We start from the raw sequence: 20,724 nt of genomic DNA, 5'->3' as shown, positions 1-20,724 counted from the left end.
TAGGACCCAGATTACTCCCAGACAGTGTTGCCAACTCCTCAGTAAGGAAAATCCTAAAAATCGCTAGAAATCGCTACATGACGTCATCGCCTAATTTGCATAATCGGTCATGCTAATCTAATTGTAACCTTTGTTGTTGGAGAGAGAAATAACATCGTGGAAGAGACATAAAGTGAGTAAAAAACGTCCTAAATGCATTTAGAGTTTATTTAGAACTACAAATTAAATTTCTTTTAGCAATTATTGTTTTTTTAATGTCACAATTCCAACCCTGCTCCTTTACCCGGGCTTGGACCGGCAAAAGTGACCCGAAATAGGCGCTCTGGTGGAGTTACTTTGTGTGTGTGTGTTTATAAGTAGTTTTAAACCTTGTGATCCACAAAACAGCATAAGAGTAAAAGAGTAAAAGAAGAACTGACTGCATTACAGCACCCGCTGCTTGTTGAGAGTAAAAGCGATATGCGCTTTCAGGTCTTTTTTTAGCGACTTTTTTTTAGAAAAAAGTCGCTACTTTTTTCGCGCTAAGGGGTCTGAAAACTCGCTAAATATAGCGACAAAGTCGCTAAGTTGGCAACACTGCTCCCAGATTTAAGAGCATCTTAGTCCGACAAATAACGACGGCCGCTTGCATGTTCTGCAAAAAAATGTGCTTTGTCGTGTATCTGACGGACAAACACCAAACCAGTTCCACATCACTGAAGTTGCACCATTTTTACAAACCAATTCTGGTTCATCTGTTTCACTCAATAATCGGCCATGTGCGTATGAAAACAAAGGCACTGCGCATGCGCGTTTTACTCATATTCTATCGCGATATTTCATTTTCCTATCGTTGCCTAACATTATACCGGTATTACCGTGAACGGTATAATATGGCCCAGCCCTACTGTCAGCTAACAGGAAGCTCAGCAGAGCTGCCTGATCTGATGGGTCTTGATTTCTGATACGACATTTGGATAGCAGGGTCAGAATTAGAGATAAACAACATGAAAACATGGATGCATCCTGCCTTGTATTAACAGTTTATGTTGGTATTAGTGGTGTAATAGCATGGGGATGCATTTTGCTCCTATTACTACCAGTTTAGGATGATATGTGTAACTATGTCTATCCCAGTGTGTGTATTTTCTGATGGCTGATGATTATCCTGAGCCGTGTCACAAAGCTCAAATCGTCTGAAAATAGTTTCTTCGGCTTGAAAATGGACCTATAATGACAGTCACCAGAGCCCGTTTGAGATGAACCACATCATGGATGTGCAACTGACAAATCAGTAGCAACTGTGTGATACTGTTGTGTTAATATGGACCAAAATCCCTCAGGAATCTTTGCAATACCTTGAATCTATGCCACAAACAATTAAGGCAGTTCTGGAGGCAAAACGGGCTCTGGCCTGGTGCTACCAAGATTTACCTAACAAAGGGGCAGATGACTGTAAGTTGTGGCCAAATCGCTTATCACAAAGACAGCCTCTAAACCGTAAGTTTCCTGTGAGTCAAAATGACCTGATCATGAATCAACGTCATTGAAAAAGCTTGACTTAGTTTTAATAAAGGAAAATATGAACAACATAAAAGGGTTTCTGTGGGAAAAGGAGTGGTTTCTGGGAATCTGACAGAGGTTCCTCTCACTCTCATTTTTTTTTTTTTTTGTTAATCTCATGCCAGCTCACGAAGACACTAACTCACAAGTTACAAAAGGTTTATTTAAAAAGCTATTACAGATGCTACAAAGGTTGCTTTGGAACCTTTTCAGCCGAGCCTCAACAAATCTATTTAAATGATATCATTCCGAGCAAATGGTACATTTAAACAAAACACCCCGCCCCCCACCACAAAATTTCACACATGATTAACCATCAGAGTGGTTTCTCATTAAAACTCACTTTAGCCGATCTCACTGCATTTCTGTCTTGCTTTAGTTGGCATAAAAATGCACTATCCACATAAACAGATGTATTCTGCATGTATTCAGTTACTTCTTCATTAGTTCAACCAGTTCCAACTTTCTGTTGTATCATGTAAAGATAAAAGACACTTTTTGAAAAGTTTGACAGAGTTTTGAGGCTTTAAGCTTATATTTGTCCTCTAATCACTTCCAGTCTTCTCTGCTTCCTGAGGAGAAGTCCCCAGTTTGCAGTTATGTTCACTAGCTCTGGGCCTTTTTTAAGATTGTTTTTCCACAGCAGCAGGACTGCAGGTGTTATTCATAGCAATGACAATGGCATTACTGTATCTCTAGTGCCACAGTAAATGTTCTTGTTCCCAGCAGAGCCTTTGACTTGCCACCTTTAGGAAAAACACACATGGATTTAAGGATGACGCAGTATTCTCATCACCTGTGCTTTCTGTAGCTCCACACGTGAAAAAATAAGCTTATTAGGTCATTTTTGATATTAAAAGTGTGCATTTTTTATATGTCAATATTCCAAAGGCATACATATAAGAAAGCAGAAGTTCAGAGATTCCCCAACTAACAAAAATGGCCAAAGATTTAATGTGAAAGGGTGAGAGCAGAGCAACAGCTAGAAGAAGATAAAGTGTACTATATTTCCAAAACTATTCACTCAGCCATTCAAATCATTGGTAGGGTCAGGGGGCGGAGGGTACCCTGCATCCAAGCCTTACCTAACAAAGTGCAATGCAAAGCACTGGATGCAGTGGTGCATTGAACGCTGCCACTGGACTCTAGAGTTCCTCCATCTGACAATCTGATGGACAATGGTACTTGTCTAAATGTGAACTGCATCGTAAAGTTTGGTGAATCAGGGATTGTGGTGTGGGGTTGTTTTTCAGTAGTTGGGCTTTTAGTGAAAAGACCTCCTAATGCTTGGGGATAACAAGTAAAGATGGGAATTGATAAGAATTTAGCGATTCTGATTCCATTACCGATATCACTTATCCATTAGATTTCTTGTCAGTTCTCTTAGCGATTCTCATTGAGTTCTCCCTGGCTCCTCTTTGAGAGTCACCACCATCTCTAAGCAGCATATCAAATACATTACATTCATGCAAGTGAATTACATGCTGTGTGGTAAATGTTTCTGTATGTTGGAGGTATTTCTCCTCTTGTTGTGATCAGTGTTGGGGACATTAGTAAAAAAAAAGTCATGTATTACATCGAAAACTTTTTTTAAGGACAAAGCAGTATGTTACATAATTACTCCCAGGAGAAGGTAATTTGTTATATTACTTACTCCCTACATTAGTTTCACGTTTCTTTGTAAAAAATGACCTGAAACACACTAATTACCATTTATCAATATTAAACTAGAGGCTACAGTCGCACACACCAACACAAATCCTTATCCGAAGGAGGAGACACATACATGTATGATCCTTGTCTTAGTATTTAGGTATGAACACAAAGCAAAGATGAAAACCAGCACAAAGAGACATTTAAGCAATCGCCACAGTGATTCTGCTTTAGAAACATGAACAGGTAGAACTGAAGGCTGCAGCCTGACTGCTCATCTGTTTGTTACCTGTTGAAGCTCAGGGTCTGTCTCCAGGGCTGTGTTTAGCATTCACTCAGGAAATGTTACTCTGGGTTCTTGGCTAGCTTACCGTTAGCATACAGATGTTTGCAAAGAGCCAGAGTTGTGTTAGCAGCATAATGCAGTTGTTTCTGTCCTGGATACAGTTTGCATTTTACCATCGCACTCTCATCCTTTTGTGCAATAAAAATAGTCATGCACACATGCATGCTGTAGACTGTGTCTATTTTCCTCCTCCAACACACAAACTGAAATCAGACGATTGTAGCAAGTGCAAGTAGAATGATAAGAAGAATCGATAAGCAGGCAGACTAACAATTCTAAGGAACAGTAATTAACTTTCACATAGCTTCTGTAATATGAAGATATTGAGAAAGATTGTAACCTTGCCTTGTGGTTGACTGCTTATTTTTCGTAACATCTATTCAGTCACATACTACTGGGCCTAAAGAGTTATGGTACTGTTTCGAGTCAGGAGGACAGATGTCAACTTTGCTGAGTTGTTAGTTAGGTTCCTTTAAACAAGAAATTCATTCAAACAAGACCTGTATTACAGAATAAAGTCCTTTTTTTCTTTAAAAAGACTCCATCACTTATCTTTCATGTATAACACTTTGGGATTAAGTGAGGAGGTAAGTCAGGAGTATCTGTGAGCTCTAGGCCATAGCTGAGTAGCTGAGTCTTCGTGGCCTTTGTGGAGATGATACAAGGCAAGTATTCATGACTGAGCCAACAACTTGTCCAACAAACACCCAGCAATCAGATTCTAACTCCAAAACTGTCATATTGACACTAATGAAACAGCTACCCACTATTTACTCGGATCCAGCTCAGTTTGTGTTACGAAGCCGCAATACATCATACTCACAGAATGCAGCAAAAGACGCCTTGTGGAAACGGGACTACCTCTGGGTTCCTGGCCTTGTATTTTGTGGTTCTTTTTATTCTCTTATTCCACTGAACAGAGCACTTTAGGGTGTTATTTTAGGATCACATGTCTTTGCAGTCCTATAACGCTGTCATTTAAATAATTCGTCCAATTTATTAAAACCTCCAGCAACGAGTGATGCATCACCTACTGCCAAGTATTGTGTTATTTACTTACCAAAGATAATTGAAGTTTATGTCAAGCTGATACAAACTGCCTGACAGCGTGGTAAACAAATTCAAAAGAAAGCTTAATCAGCATTCTTGCACAAACTCACACAGAATTAATGAATGATTAAGGTCTCCTATTCTTGCTTGTACGTACACACATATAAAACCCATAACTACATGGTGCGTATGCAGCTAGTGTAATAATCAATAATCCCTACAACATAGTATTTGATCCTTGTCTTTGTCACACGTGCCAATAAGGAGAATATCTCTGGATTTTGGACAAGACAAAACAAGGAATTTTAAGACATCACTTTGATCTGTGGTTTTCACTATTTACTGTTCAGGGTATCTGCCAGTGTATTTAAAGCCAAGGGGCTCAATTTTTCCATGTGTGAGGCAGCTGTTGAAATGGCAATGGAAGTTAAATGTGTTACCCGTTCAGAAACACTGCAAAAGTCAAAGCGTTCTAGTCGTCAGCATTTGTCTCACACATCCTTAATATTTCTAATGTGACGTCAACCATCCAGGCTACAGGTTGAAGCACGCCGTGTAATGCATAGCAACGCCTGAATGGAAACGAGTGTAACGTGTGCCTATGTAACTGCCAGATTAACTTGTGATACATGTCCTAGGCCTTTTCTTTTCTGTGAAAGAGCCCACACAGGTTTAACATGCGCTCAGAGCTCACCGAGGTGCAACAGAGGAAGCTGACAATGTTTTATCACAAAAGCAACACACATGTCAGACACTCACATTTGTGAAGGTTTCGCACATGTGCACTATCATTTAATGTATACATTACTCCCATGACCTTAACACAGTACGGACAGGAAGAACAAACAGTTCAGTTGGGTAAAGACTTTGACTGTTGATAAATGTATCAAAATATTTGAGACTAATCAGGTTTATTGTTTTATATGTTTGTCAACTTCTACAAAAAAATTATGCTTACCTAACTCAAAGTAGCTTAATTTTCATATTTCCCATTGTTTGCTTTAAAGTTTTCTAACATTTTAAAAGTGAAATTAAATTTCCCTGTTTTCAGTCACAAAGAATCTGACACACTCTCCTTTCTACGACTCTCCAAACTAATCAGTAACCTTTTGATACTGACATAACTGATATTATATTATTCTCTAGCTCCCTCTTGAGGGTAAAAGTTGCACATGCGTAACAAAGAATCACTGCAGTGCATTTTAACATTGTTCAACATAATAAATAAAGAAAGGGTGGGTGAGTAGAGTTCTCCTTTTCCCCGTTTTCTAAGAAAAGCGTTAATATTAAATAACTGATAGATCAGTTCAGTTAAGAGAAACAAAACAAAACAAAAAAAGACAAAGCAGAGCCAAATCAGCGTCTTTATTTTACAAACGCATTATTCTATTGACATTTTTTATATAATAAAAAAGCAATTTACAAGCTTAAGAACCAAAATGAAGCAGCACTGAATGATTATGAGTAAAATATATAATTTGAATAAATATATTTTATTTCATGCTATAAAATAAATTCATAAATGGCAATAGATACAACATCAGCTCTAGCTAGCTTCATTTACTTCATAGTTATACAAAACAGTAGAGTTCTGAGGTTCACAGTTGGGTTGTGAGGTTGTGTGTAGAGTGGACAAAACAGGAGCGGAGGCATTTCTGCTATCATGGTTCAGTTCGTGGGCTCAAATGCACCTCATGCTTCAGCTCTGTGGAAAATATGGGCTCATTGAGACCTTGAGGCAGAATGTTTGGGAACAACTGACTGAGGACTTGTTTCCCCACCTGAAGAGAAGTGCACAATTATACTACGGACATATGGTAGAACGTATGTCCAGTGAGACCACTTTTAATGCTATATACCCTGAGTTCTACTTTTTTTTTTTATGTTGTTTTTTGCCTTGTCACCAAATGCACACGAACCAGAGACATACTAGTGCAGAGTTAGGGGTGATTCAAAAACGAAAAGGAACAACAGGTAGACTGAAAACGTCCCCTCTGATCCTGAACAACTGCACCTACTGTCTCGGAGCCTGAGGAGCAAAAGGAGACCACTGAACTTCAACATAGCAACAGAGAGCCCGCTCCCAAACAGTGGCTATATAGCCCAAAATCCCTTTCATTATTTCACTCAGCTGGAGGTGCAACTCTGAACAGTGCCACTGAGTTTGATGACTGAATCACGCGCTCAGTTCTCGTGTTGCAGTTTACCAACTACCACTGGATTTTCAATTGAGCATTTCAACCGCGTTTTCACTTTCATATTTTTTTTTTCTAAAAACAAGAAGTCAACCTGTCCAGAGTTTCAGAAAATATATAAAAAATAAATCGATATCAAATTGTCCTGGTCCTACTTCAATTCAACAGCTCCCTGACTTTCAGTTTGTTTGATACATGACAGGCCAATATTTCAAAAGGTTTGATGATCCCAATACACCACTTTCACTTTCAAAAAGGTTATTGCTTCTCTTTTTTCAAAAAAATAAAAAATAAAAAAAATACACAGTGGACAGAAACTGACAGAAAAGCTATGGAAGACTTACGATTTCTTTTCTAAGCCTGTATCAGTGTTTGTAAACTACCTGAAGTGAGTTTCTTACAAAAGGAATAGGACGAGTTGCAAGTTTGCAAAAAAAAAATTATCAAAAAAACAAAGAAAAAAAAAAACACAAAGTAGTCTGACAGCCTTGTAAACACTTCTTTTTGAATACTTGTGGCCCAAAATGCATATCCTGTCGCTCTCAGCGAGGTGGAACTACAAGCTGACGAAGAGGGTTGATTCGAGTGTCTATCAAGTTTAGTTGGTTTTTGTAGGTGTGTACTGCCACGTACATAACTATGATACATGAATAACATTTAAACAATTACGCCCCTGTTCACCTACAACAAAAACATGGACTTGCTTGCTGAGGACAGAAAACTGAATTTCAAAGCACCATTCGAGGGGAGAGGTCCTTACAGAAGTGATTGAGGCCTTTAAGATAACTGAGTCCCTAACAGGTAACAGAGATAAAGGAGACTCATCGGATAGAACTGGTATGTACTTTTAACCAAAAAACAACAACAAAAAGTAAGTGCACAATCAATGACAGAAAAAAAAAAGTTTTAAAAAATTGGCAATTGTACACAATTTTTTGGCTGAGCAGCGTGCAATTCAGCTACAGTATATGTAGGTAAGATATTTTTCTGCACAAATACTCAGTTTACTATCAGCTAAATATCCTGTCTGTTCTCATGCATCTCCTGTCTCTACTTAAATGCATAAACTACAGTACATTGCTTAGATTGTCCTCGGTCGTTAAAGAGGAGGGGATTTAGTATAGCCTCTGACTATGGGGCAGCGGCTTGCAGGGAACAAGTTTGCCTCATCTGATTGTAATCAAATGCTACAAAATCAGTTACGCTTTAAAATCAGTTGCCCATCATGTCACAGATTAATAAAATAAAATAAAAATCCAGTGATAGCAAGTGAAAATTAGGGGCAGAGCTTAAGTAGACTAGTACAAAATGGACAAGAATGACATGACTTAATTTCTATTCATTCTTGGCTCCACTTCACAATAAAAGATGCAGCCATATTTCATCATAATCTCTCCATTTATTCCATTCCAAAAGTAAAGAGGCACAAAAATCCAAGTGCCAGAATCTAAAACATAAAGCTTGTGGCAAGGCACTAAGTTTAAGATGCCACTTGTTGTGAAGCAGTCTCTCTTTTTTACACTGGCTTTAAACAATTACATTACCTACTGCACAACTTTTATACCTTGTTTTTATGGCTTAGTATTGTTATGTTATTTATGACTCTGCTACTTAATTTCTGCCTGTTCATTTATTTATTTTCTACACAAGTGATTGTTATAAACTGGGAAACATACATTCTTTTGCAAATTGCAATGAATTAGTCTTACATTAAATTAAGAACCTATTCTTCCTAACGAGCATTCAATTACACAATCCAGCCACAATTTACCGGAAAAAAAAATCATCCCCTATTAGTCTTTGGTGTTGTCTTTTGGCACAAAAATATTTTAGCAGTTTGTACCCTATTCACAAAACCTTGCTGACAATATTCCAAGAAGAAATGCTTGTTGTTTTTTTTGTCTTCAAATAAAGGGCAAGAATTATCGTAGTGAGGTTAACATGAATCAGAAACTGATTTTGTTGAGGTCAGATCAGCTGGCAACCCTGCGCACATCGCCCGCTGACAAAAATATACTTGACTTGGAAAACATTCATCTAAAAAAGTACTGTATATGCTGACAGACAGACATTGGTGATGATGATTAAGAGTGTTTGTGATAAATTCGTACACTAAAGACAATGAAAAGCTAGCTATACCGATTTTGCAAAATTATCCAAATTTTGGTTTGTCGATGAGTAAAGACGACGAATGCACATTCAAAGGAATAAAAAGGACTGCACTCTTAATATAAAATCTGACATAAGCAACAAAACACAAGATTCAACGTAGGAAATAATATGAAAACTATAAAATTGTCAATCAATTCTCAATTCATTGACACAAATTCAGCATGGACCAGTTGGGACAAAATAAAAGCATAAAGTAGGTGCTCTTCAAAAATAAAGGCATTAACCAGCTGGATGGCAAGTAAGAAAGCAAAAATAGCACAAAAAGAACCACCCAGCTGAGCTTTAAATTAGCAAATTCTAATCATCAACCAGGCCTTTTAAATGCCTTTTAAATGTGAATATAAATTTTTAAATCACAATGGAAATAAATCTCCATATTCCCACAACACCCCATCCCCGTAATTCAAATAGTATAGATAAAATGCAATGTTACCATATATGTGACTTGTAGCCAAAAGTATTTATGTGATTGCAGAGTCTCATCAAAGCTCAAGACATTTTTACTCAGAGTAAAAATCATCACAATTAAGACAGATTAGCACATTTTATTACTGGGACAGCACTCACCCAAACTGCTAACTCTGCAAAGTGCATCGATACTTTGGATCATCAGCTACCTCTTAAAACATTTACCTCTTAACCTTGACAATACCATAAAGTGGGCTTGACAAAATGAGGAAAACGTGTTACAAGTCTGCACCTGACCCTGAACAATGCAGAAAATGAATATCACAGATTAACTGTCCAATTGTAGAGGACACAATGGAAAACAAACCCATAGCTCTTTCAAATAATGGAAGAAAAACCATGTCACAATGGCTGAGATTCCTTTGTTCTTTCTGCTTGCATATTGTTCAGACTAGTATATTATAGTGATTTAGGTGAACACATCCAGAGCTGTTCCTGGTGTGCTGAGTTTACAATGAGTACTCCCTGCCTCTGTTAGACACTGAGTATCAAACTGGAAGCCTACCCCAGGAAAAAACAAAAACATATACAACAGTTCTGAATAAACCTCATACAGGGGATATAGAGGAATACAAATTACTTCACTGTATGGATGAGATTCATCCATTACATGGATGGCAGCATCTAAAACCACGCCTAGGCTGACAGAGTGAGATCTCCAGTAGTGATGAGAGATAAAATCCTGAAGTGTTTTGAAGAAAAAAAATTTTATCTTGAAAAATAACAGAGAAATGTCTCTTACTCTGCTCTCCATATTTGCCCAATAGCACACAAGTAGGCCAGCAAGCTTTCTACTCATAACATAGCACCTTCTTAATCATGTTATCCTGGCTAACCATGAAACATTTGACAAGGACTTTGTCCCTAATCCATACAATCAGCAAGGAATATTTCCCCTAAGTATCAAGGCTTTGTGTTGAAAGAATATTCTTTACAGGGTTTGGCAATAAGATACTGTACAAAAAACCTAGAACGGATTTTAAACGTTGAACACATCTGTGCCTGGTAGGTTCTTGGCTATGAGGTAGAACCTGGTGAGTTTCATTTAAGTTAAAATACTGTCTATTATGAGTATGTAGTTGCATCATGAGGTATTGAACGGATATGTCACACGAAGCTTTGCACTGGCAGAAAAATCATTCCTTGTGTGTAAGTGGCCTCCTGTGGCCACATGTGCAAAAACAGGTTAGGTAAAAAGGTGATATGACAAGCATCTTACCAGAGCTTTCACATTATCAATTATTGCAACATGCCTATATAACTCTGTAAATATGTTTTAAAAAACATGGAAAGATAAAAAGAGAAATCAATCCGGGGGTCTTGATTATTGGGACCGCCTTAAAAATAGTAAGTCGTTACTCCCTTTACTTGAAAGAATCCGATTTCTATAAAGCACCCATTTTCTCTCTGTATTTAGCATCTAACTTTCACAAAACTGACAGAAACCCTCGATGAAAGAAAGGTCCATAGTAGCGGGAGCTGATTCAAAAAGAGGAGAGTCCTTTAAATTGCGCTGAAATAAACATTTCTTAAAGCTTCCTTAACCTGAAGCAGGACCTAAAAATCACATCTTGATGCTTGAGCCTCCTCTGGACTGCACTTTGAACTCTCCTCCATTTCATTGGCTGGTGCCTCTTCTGCATATTGTGCCTCAAAGGCCATCCCCTCAGACGTATCTTCTTGGTCCTTCTGACCTGAGCTTCCCTCCATCCTCTCTGGAGAGTCCATGTGATTGCTGCCCTCTGATGCTCCCAGGTGCTTCTTCCTCAGGTGCTGGTTAAGGGTGCCCTGAAATGGGAAGCATTTCCCACAGATCTGACAGTGAAAGGGCTTGTTGTCCGTGTGGCCACGGATGTGGTACTCCAGCTGGTCTTTCCTTGTGTACTTCTTGCCACAGAATTTACAAACAAATGGGGTGATTCCCATGTGCAGGCGCATGTGGCGGTCCAGGCTCCCTTTCTGATTGAAGGTCTTTCCACAGTAGATGCAAATGAGTCTCTCATTGTAAGGGTACCACTGGCTCCGTAGGCTACGTTCTCGCACATCGTTCTCCAACCCTGTGGGTCCCACAGTTGATTCGCCATCATCTGAGCCTGGTTTAATATGACTCAGCACCCCTGTGGGGATAGCCAACGGGCGCTTTGCCCTGGCTCGGCCACCTCTGAAGCCACTGAGAATGGAGCGGGAAGGACTGGTGTTGCTGAGGTTGACAAAGCACGGGGAGGACAGCCCTGAGTAAGAATAGGAAGCAGGCTGGATTACAGGACCATAAGAGCCCACAGTGACAGCCACTACCTGGTCTCCATCCACCAACTCTGTGTGATAGCCATCATCACCAGCTGAGGAACTGTCTGAGTAAGTGGGCCTATCGGTCTTTTCTATCTTCACATGCACATCTGTTACTTGCCCATCTTTGCCAATCAGTTCCACTTGCTCTGTTTCTCCCTCCACGGGCGCATCGTGCTCTGACACACTATCACTACTGCCACGATCCGAGTGGCCTTCCTCTTGCTGCTGTCTCACCCGGCCAAGGCTTTTTCCTCCCAGCTCCAAGCGCACTTCATTCCCTGCCTGACTCTGTCGGGAGTAGTAAGGGGGGGAGATCTGGGTGGGATTTATGAAGAGGTTGCTGTCATTGACCCCGTTGCGGCTAGTCTGCAAGCTGTCTTTCTCTGGGCTGCTGACACTAACTGGGAGGCTGATCTTGGAATGGAGGCTCTCCAGGATTTGGGTGCACTTGTCAATGATTGCCTGCATTTGCAGAAAGCTGGCAGCGGTGAGAAAACTGATAATATCTTTGAGCTGCAGGGACATGTGACCTGTGTAGCAGAAAGCAAGAAGCTGTTCAAACACCTCAGGGCTTTTGATGACTGAAATGGAAAGGCCACTCATGGTGCTCAAAGCTGAGTGGTCACGGAAGTAGGGTGAACTAGCTGCCAGCACGGCCTTGTGGGCTCGAAAGGGCTGGCCCTGAACGTGAACAATGATGTCGCACAGCTTCCCTTGCAGCCGCAACTCATTGAGTTGGGTCAGAACAGTGTTGCTGAACTCCGGCACATCAAACTCGATGTAGCTGCCGTCGTCCATTTCTTGTATACGTTTCTCCAGTTTGTTGACAGCCTGATGGGAGAAGAAAAAAGACAAAATATCAGATGTTGTCATATTAAACTGCAACATTTTAATAGCTTCAAGGTACAAAAAAGCACTGGGCCATGTATACACTCAGGTTTGTGCAGAAACTAATGCCATGTCATTCAAGCCCTGCACTAAATCATACCTTCATTAACATTATAATGTTAAGTAGGTTTAAACTGCTCCTCAAAGCATTTTTAAAATTTGACAAAAAATGAACTCCACTATCAGACAAGCAGGAGAAAATGGATGGATAGATTCCAATTTCTTTCAAGTTCACTCTTTACCCTAACAACCTTCAAACATTCAAGATTTTATGCTTTTCTCATTGGCATTAACCACCAACATGAATATGTGAATAATAATTGTGTTTATTACATATGCATTAGGGTGATTAATATATAATATAATATAATACTAATATATAGACTAATATATCTGCTACAGGCAACTGGATGAATTGACTACCAGTTGGTTTTTGGTTGCACTGCATGCACACACACATACGGTTGTCTAGGAATGCAACTGTCGCTGCCAGTTGCTGGACTGATTGTGACATGTCAAATTTTAACTTAGGTACCTTACCAAAGCCATTTCTTAATAGCCATTTCTCAACCTGTATGTGCACACACAGGCTGTTTAAAAGTAGCACAAACTGAGTGCTTAATACAATGTGAAAAAAGATGCTTGGTTCAACCACGTAGCTCACTTAAATTTTTGCCAAAACAGTGCCCCTGCAATAAATTACAGCAACGAGGCAATTATCAGATTCTCAGCCATGGCTTTGGGTTGGCTGTGGATCACGAGGTAAAGCAGGTTACCTACTAATCGGAAAGTCGGTGGTTCAAAACCTGAATAATCCAGTCTGCTGGCTAAAGTATCCTTGGGCAAGATACGGAACCCCAAGTTGCTCTCCAAGTTGTTCAGTGTAGTGTGAATGGTTGTGAATTTTAGATTGAACACACTTAGGTGTAGAAAGAAACTCTGGATGAATGAGGCATGTTTTATGGAGTGTTTTGAGTGTTTGAGTAGAAAAGTGCTATATAAGAACCGGTCCATTTACCATTTATTTCTTCTGATGTGACTGTTAGATAATCCTCTGTCAGGTTTTCCCAGTCTGTCTGTGCTGTGGATGACACATCAACTCGCTTTAGTTTCAATTTGGGAACGTCTCCTCTAAAAACGTTCTATCAATTTCTTGGACATCAGTGCAGTAGGACATGTGAAGCAGAGAGAAGATAAGAGACTACAGTTGTTGACAACACCTGAGCCTACTGTAAATGTATATCTAAAACCCAGATGGACAGACACCAAAAAGATCCCAAATGTCAGTAATTATGATGAAGGGAAGTTAGTCCTGGCCAGAGCACTTGCAACTGTACTGCTCAGTTGCAGATAAACCACCAAACAAACAATTCATTTCAACAGATATGGTCAAAAGAAGACAATGAGATGAAACCATGTTTTTGAAGTAATGTCTGGACGGTAGGTGCTTTGAAAATGAACAATGTGGAATCTGATTTCATTCTTTCAGCTCTGAAGAATGTAGCATTATCATGGGAAGATCTCAAAAGCTCTCTAAAATCTTCAGAAAATAATTACGTAAAAACCTCAGAGAAGAGCTTCAAGTCATTTGAAAAAAAGTCATTTCACTGTAAGTACAAACGGCTACAAGTGAGCTCAAACGGCTGCCAGTTTGTCCAGACTTGCTGCTCTGCTGACATGCATTTACAGTTATAAAGCGACACAATGCACTTGACCTGCATGGGAAGCAAGCTAAGTAACAGCCCTTGCAAACTAAGGCCTGACAGTAAATACAACATCACACTTTCTGGAAAAATGTGCTCTGGTGAAACAAGGAGAGGTGTATATCGAAAGTAAAGTCAAACACAGACCAGAGACAGCTTTTCAAGAAAACAACATCATAACAACACTCAAACACAATAGTGGAAATACCTTAGGAAATGGGCAACTTGCTGAATCAGCTATGAATTTTGAATCATCTCGAAAACTGGTTGACGTTAATTTAAAACATTTTGTTCAAAACTGCTTCCATTTTTGACCAAAGTTGCCTACCAGAGTCTGGTGGACAATTAGGCAATAATGTCTACATTTACTTCTAGGGAGCTGCTCAAGTACTGTATAGTCTATAGTAGTGTAAAGTAGGAGTGCTGGATATCTTGGTAATTTTCTTGGAAGGCAACATGTAAAGTTAATAAAGTGTTATTCTATTCAATAATAAAGTGTCAATTATTATTGAATAGAGAATTTCAGTTTCCCATGCTTTATCCTATAGTTTAATGTCTTTAAACTTCCTTACATTTACTACTTACTCGCTGCTGCTAGTAAAGAGGGAGTTGAAAGTAAAGTAACTCTAAGAAATGAAAGTGATAGAGAGATTATGTTCCTGTGTCCCGCATACACTGACTGCATTGTGCTATATCAGGCAGTTAGTCGTGCCATAAAGATATGTGTATACCTTGTTTGGCAGAGAAAGAAGAAAATCTGGTTCTGCCTGGAAGATGAGCGCAAGATAACCGTTCTTAAAAAGAAAAACCTTTTTTCATACCTAACATGAGCATGAGGAAGTACGCCGTCTTTTAAATTTGCTGTTTGAGCTTTTCTTTCTTGATGAGCACACCTCCAATAGCTAAATTAAAAGGTTTACAACCTAAAAGTTACAACTTTCAGGGTTTCACTTTCATGCCCCCATCAAAGTGGAGGGGCCAATGTTGACAACTGGCACACTAAGCTTCAACAATAATATATTGATTTAAGGTGGATTAAAAAGTATCAACAAATGGAAATCTTGCCTTCCTAGACAAACTAGTTAAACAACACTGGGAACACTTCTGTTTGTAAAAGCGAATACATTTATCTTGCAAACCTTAACTGGTGTGTCAGTTCTCCAGAATAGACTTCCTCCCTCTCAACTCCATCTGCCCTTAAATAATCTATCCCACTGCACCTCCTCCATCCCTCCTGCCCCCTTGCTGGCAATTCAGCATGATCTTCTGTGCATTTAGTCCCTGTCAGCACTTTGGGAACATAAACACTTTATCTAGTTGCCAAAGCGTGCCAAGACACCTGTCCAACAAACCATATGTCGTGATCCTGGTTTAGGAAAGGAGAAGTGGTAACAAAACATAAAGAACCCTAAAGCAGACATGCATTAGTTTCACTTCCTCCATAGGCAGCATTCAAATACAACATCTTCATACACATGTGCCAAAAAAAAAAAAAAAAAAAAAAAAAAAAAAAGATTCTAGCAATGGCTGCCAACAGCATGCATGTGAGAAGGAGCCAAGTGGAAGGGCAGCCAAAGAATGCATGCTCAGTAGTTGAGATGCACATGCTGAGTGAGGGTCACATGCTTGGCTCACATGGGAAAGCTGAAAATGTTTAAACTCAGCTCAAAAATTACATCTGTGGCTCAAGTTCCTTGTCTGGTAATAGACCAATCTGATACAGCTGCTTCATGTAGGCAGGTAAAAAAAGAAAAGGATATTTTACATAACCGAAACATCAGCGTAACAGTGATGGAAAGATGTCACACAAAGTTTGGATTCTAAAATGCTGCCATTTCACTGAAAGTCTAAGTCAGCAGGCAAACACTGTATGCTTTCTTCAACATCAGGACAGAAGTGCCTCACAAGCAAAAGGCTCGGGGAGCATTTTTAATGAGATTTAAAAAAAAAAAAAAAAAAAAAAAAAAAATATATATATATATATATATATATATATATATATACAGAAAGTAAACTAGATTGTGATACACCTAGGGGAGGGTACGATGTGAGACTCTTAGGAGTGAAAATAAGGCACATTCTGAAAAACGTTAAGGCTTAGTAAAATATCAGAAAGCAGAGCTAAATATTGGATGCTTAGCCTTTGGGTGTCTTCGCTTATTAAATTTGTTTGCAGTACATAAGTGGAATTCAAGAAAATGCTCATCCTTCGTTTCTGCCTACTCACATCCTTATGAGATGAACACAGTGGAAAACTTTATAGTAGAAACCATCCATATCTATAATCTTACTGCACTCCCCCCCCCACACACACACACACACACAAAGTACTTACATTCATAAACCACTAATGAGGAACAATTGACTAACACAATCATACAGCAATGTAAGCATTCACATGACTTGTTGGTGACAGTGTGCTCCCCAAAGATAAGATTCCAGATAACATACGAGGAGGTTAATGTTATCGTTCCTTTTTCATCATATGCATTTCACTACAAGCAGCAGCTGAAGAATTTAGTTATGAGTAACTAACCTTAGCACAAAAGGTAAGGATATTTGTGTTTAGTCGATTAATTCTTTACTGTAACAATGCTTCTTTGCAATACATCTTGTAATTTTGGTAAGTTTGCTTATTTCCTCTTAAATGGTGCCATGTTCCTATAGAAAATGAATTTTTGGGTTGAGCAGCAGAAATAAGTATATGCGTTGCACCCATGAAAAACTTGGCAAATCTTCTCTGCCAGTGCCAAACAGCTTATTCTGTAATTGACTCTTGTTTGGTGTTGTTTATTAGATTGGATAATTAAAATATGAAGAAATGAGAGTTATTGGCAGTTCTACAATTCATTAAAGCCCATTCTAAATTAGTACCTACTTGGATGGACTCGACTCCTCTCAGATCAACTGGTTTTCCATTACAATTTAGTGCCTCCTGATTCGTGCGGTCATTATCATGGCAACGTGTAGGAGCGTCCCGCGACATAATTAATATGCGACAGGAATGTTACAACAAAGGTGGATGTCAAGGCAAGAACATACCTGGTGTTTGGTCTGTGGCTTTTCATCAGACTCACGGAAAACAAAAATGGCGGTTTTGATTTTCGTCAACTAGACGCTCTCATGACTCATCCTAGTGACACTACTGACCAGCTAATCGGTGCAGTCTGACGACGTGACATTTTAGAACCTGCTTGGATTCCCTGGAAACCTGGCCAAGCAGGTACTAAAAAATTACCTGGTACCAGGTACTTGGACCTAATGGAAAACCCTGGAAACCATGGCAAACTGTGCCAAGTCGATCCTAATGGAAAAGGGGCTTAATTCAACAAACTGGGGTCTCAGTAGCACCTGGAAGAACCATACATAGCCAGAACAGCCTGCCACCCACTCCTAATGCTGGTGACCAACTTGATTACACATTGCTGTGGGATGGCATCCCATGCTTAAACCAGCATTGGGTGAGCCAGAGGGGCTGTGTTGATCACTCTGGCACAAACTGCACACCCAGGTTTATCACACAAGTGTTTAACGGGATTCGGGTCAGGACTGCAGGAAGCCCATTCAACCCTCTCCATTCCCAAATTCTGGAGGTAGTCTATGATAAAAACCACTCTGTCAAGTTTTTCATGGGTGCAACCAACATCCTTGACTCAGCAGCTCAACCCACAAATGCATTTTCCTTACAAAGGCGTCATCATTTAGGGGGGAATAAACAGGGTTTCAAGCAGTATAATCTTTATCGCTATTGCAGTGTTACAACAATTATTGATCCACACACAACCTTGTCCAGTAAAATTTGCACAAACTGTTTGTGCCAGGTTTAGTTAAAGGGCAACCCAGTTCACACACACAACAATACTTTATGACTTTTCCTTTTCTGGATCAGTTGTCACGCATTCCCTGACAAATTTTCTACATCATATGAACAGCACTTTTAATGACCAGCAGCAATTAGCTGAGCCATCACTTCACTACACTGTATTTATACCTGGAGCAAATCTACAGTTCTTACACTGTTACAACTACTGATGGTAGCAAAGCAGTTATCGAATGTCTACATTTTACTTTGTTATAAATACTGTACAATTTAACAAGACAATTTAAGGAAATGCATGAGAAAATATTAGAGTTTAGGTTATAATATAAAAGAACATCAACACAGTAACATTTATATAAAGAATTGAGAGATAAACATCACAAATCATGACAAAAACACAGTGGAGAAATTATTATTATTATGAAAAATGTAACTGAAACAGACAAAATTACTACAGGCAGTCACTATATTGCCCCAATAATCTTCTAAATGACCAGGTTACAACACAGAGCCCTGTTTTAGCATATAACAATGTACACAGCTAACTCTCCTGCTAACTGTCTTGTGTTTCATAACGCAATATTGCTGCTTCTCCAAAACAGAAAGCAAAGCAAAAAAAACAAAACAAAACAAAAGCGGACAGTTGGGCGGGTTTAAACCATATTGCCAACTCTAACTGTATTAGTCCAACTCTGATCTAACATGACTCATAATATATATGATATTACTACTGTTTTCCGATATAGTTATTAACGAATAACACAAGTTGGTGGTTTCTTTGTAAATTATCAACACATTTAAATGGAAAATATAAGATAACAGCAATAAGCACAAGTGCTTGGTGACAATGAACCCAGGTATTCCTTATAATGTGTCTGACAGCTCGCCATGATGTCTCTGCACTTTGCCCTTCACAGTTGTAACATCACTATGAGTTAGTAGGCACCGACTTTTCCAAAGAACCCTGCTACATTGATATGTTCTTTAGTCTTTATGTTTAAAACCTGCCTTATGAAAACGAAATTAGATGCAGGCTACTATCTGATATGTAAAATAAATGGGGGACCGATGCCACCCTGGGAACGAACAACAGGGTTAAAAATAAATCGTACCGTTACAGCTAATTTGGTGCGTTAACTTATTATGAGCTCCCTTTTACCTGTGTCACCCTGGTATGTGCATGGGAGAATATTAGCATGCAGCGTCTACCTAACCGCACATGCATGTCTTTCCATTGCGGAGCCAATGCAGGGTGTCTCAAACTTTAATGCAAACGCTTCGTTGATAGTTACTGATTTGGGGGGGGGGGGGTCTACTCTGCGAAGCAGCTAATGTTAGCGCTAGCTTGACAATTTACAGCCACCGGCTTTCTGTTTACATCTCCCCTGCTTCTCAGTTCTGCGGTATCTTCTAGTTAGATTAAGGTGGGTTACAAATTTGCTTCAGTTCACCGGGCCGAGACATCCAAAAGTATCAAGCACCGCTCAAGCCGCGGCTAACTAGCCACATTAGCTACCCTAGAATCGAGCTTTATTCCAGAAAAAAATACATAACTTTCAAAGAGACTTTATTCCTGTGTAAGCTAACGAGCTGAACACGTTTTCTGTGGCTTTAAAAAAGCTTGACACCCTCACACGATTTAACTAGGCAACAACGTCGAACACGGGCAAAAACTATGTAGGCTGTCATATGAAAGCGGTATCATGCTAGTTAGCTTATGCTAACAGAACTAGCTTTAGGAGCAACCGCTCAGTAGCGACCAGTGCTAGCTAGGAGCTAACGTTAACTAGCAATTAGTTGCTAGCGGTCGCGGGTAATAACTCCTCATTATTCACACTGCGAGAGCACAGAAGAGCCGACTTTACAAGCGTATTTATGGTCACCAGTCCATGCCAGATCTTAAGTCCACCAAACTCACCGTCTTGCAGATTAGCATTAAACGTTGTCCATTCCCTTCAGTGGTTCGCTAACGCTACAGCCAGGCCTCCCCCCCTCTCTAGTCCAGATGTGTCAGACAGTTGCTGCTGCAATTTTTGCATCAACAGGAAGTGTTCTTTAGGCTCTTTACATTCATTCTATCAGTGTGGTTTGCAGCAGCCCCTCCCTTGCTTCATGTCAGCGTTGCATACTGTAACATCGTGTTCCCAGTATAGAACGTGATGGAGGACGCGCACAGGCGGAAAAATAAATGTAAAGTAACCCACAGTCGCGCTCTGATTGTTTTCTACAGATAACGTGGCTATACATTCTCTTATACGTCTACGCCCATAACGCGGCAGTGTACGTCAGATTCGCGTGCTTTCACTTTTGCTTAGCTCTATGAAGTAAATCTTGTAAATTTGGTAAAACTATCGTTTGCTTTATTGGAATCAAGTTATACCGGCACTTTCCAGCTGTGTAGAGACCCCCACCTCCCCCCTCCGCCCCCAAGATGCGCGCACACACACACACACACACACACACACACACACACACACACACACACACACACATTTTCACGCAGGCAGCGACACACAAACACACACACACACACACGCACACACACACATTTTATTGTTTAGTTTAGAAGCATAAGATTATTACCAAAACATTTATTAC

The 20,724-nt window shown here is 39.6% G+C and overlaps 1 protein-coding gene across 3 annotated transcripts; it reads right to left on the bottom strand.

Annotated features, from left to right (window-relative positions):
• Window positions 1-6,367: 6,367 nt before the first annotated feature.
• Window positions 6,368-20,519, bottom strand: zbtb34 (zinc finger and BTB domain containing 34). Of its 3 annotated transcripts, none has more exons than XM_040019414.1 (3): window positions 20,045-20,519; window positions 13,622-13,679; window positions 6,368-12,546 (listed from the first exon to the last, which is right to left on the bottom strand). In XM_040019414.1, exons 2-3 carry the CDS (start codon window positions 13,622-13,624, stop codon window positions 10,984-10,986), a joined length of 1,566 nt encoding a protein of 521 aa, XP_039875348.1. In that variant the 5' UTR covers window positions 13,625-13,679; window positions 20,045-20,519; the 3' UTR covers window positions 6,368-10,983. The 3 variants fall into 3 exon arrangements, with proteins under 3 accessions (XP_039875348.1, XP_039875347.1, XP_039875346.1); XM_040019413.1 differs by having other exon boundaries at window positions 13,622-13,684; window positions 20,045-20,518; XM_040019412.1 differs by lacking the exon at window positions 13,622-13,679.
• Window positions 20,520-20,724: the final 205 nt, after the last annotated feature.

This window comes from Simochromis diagramma, unplaced genomic scaffold (genome assembly GCF_900408965.1).
Source record: "Simochromis diagramma unplaced genomic scaffold, fSimDia1.1 OVJJ01000822.1, whole genome shotgun sequence".
NCBI classification, from domain to species: domain Eukaryota; kingdom Metazoa; phylum Chordata; class Actinopteri; order Cichliformes; family Cichlidae; genus Simochromis; species Simochromis diagramma.
The sequence above is the reverse complement of the archived record's forward strand: the minus strand, read 5'-3'. Positions and strand labels throughout refer to the sequence as shown.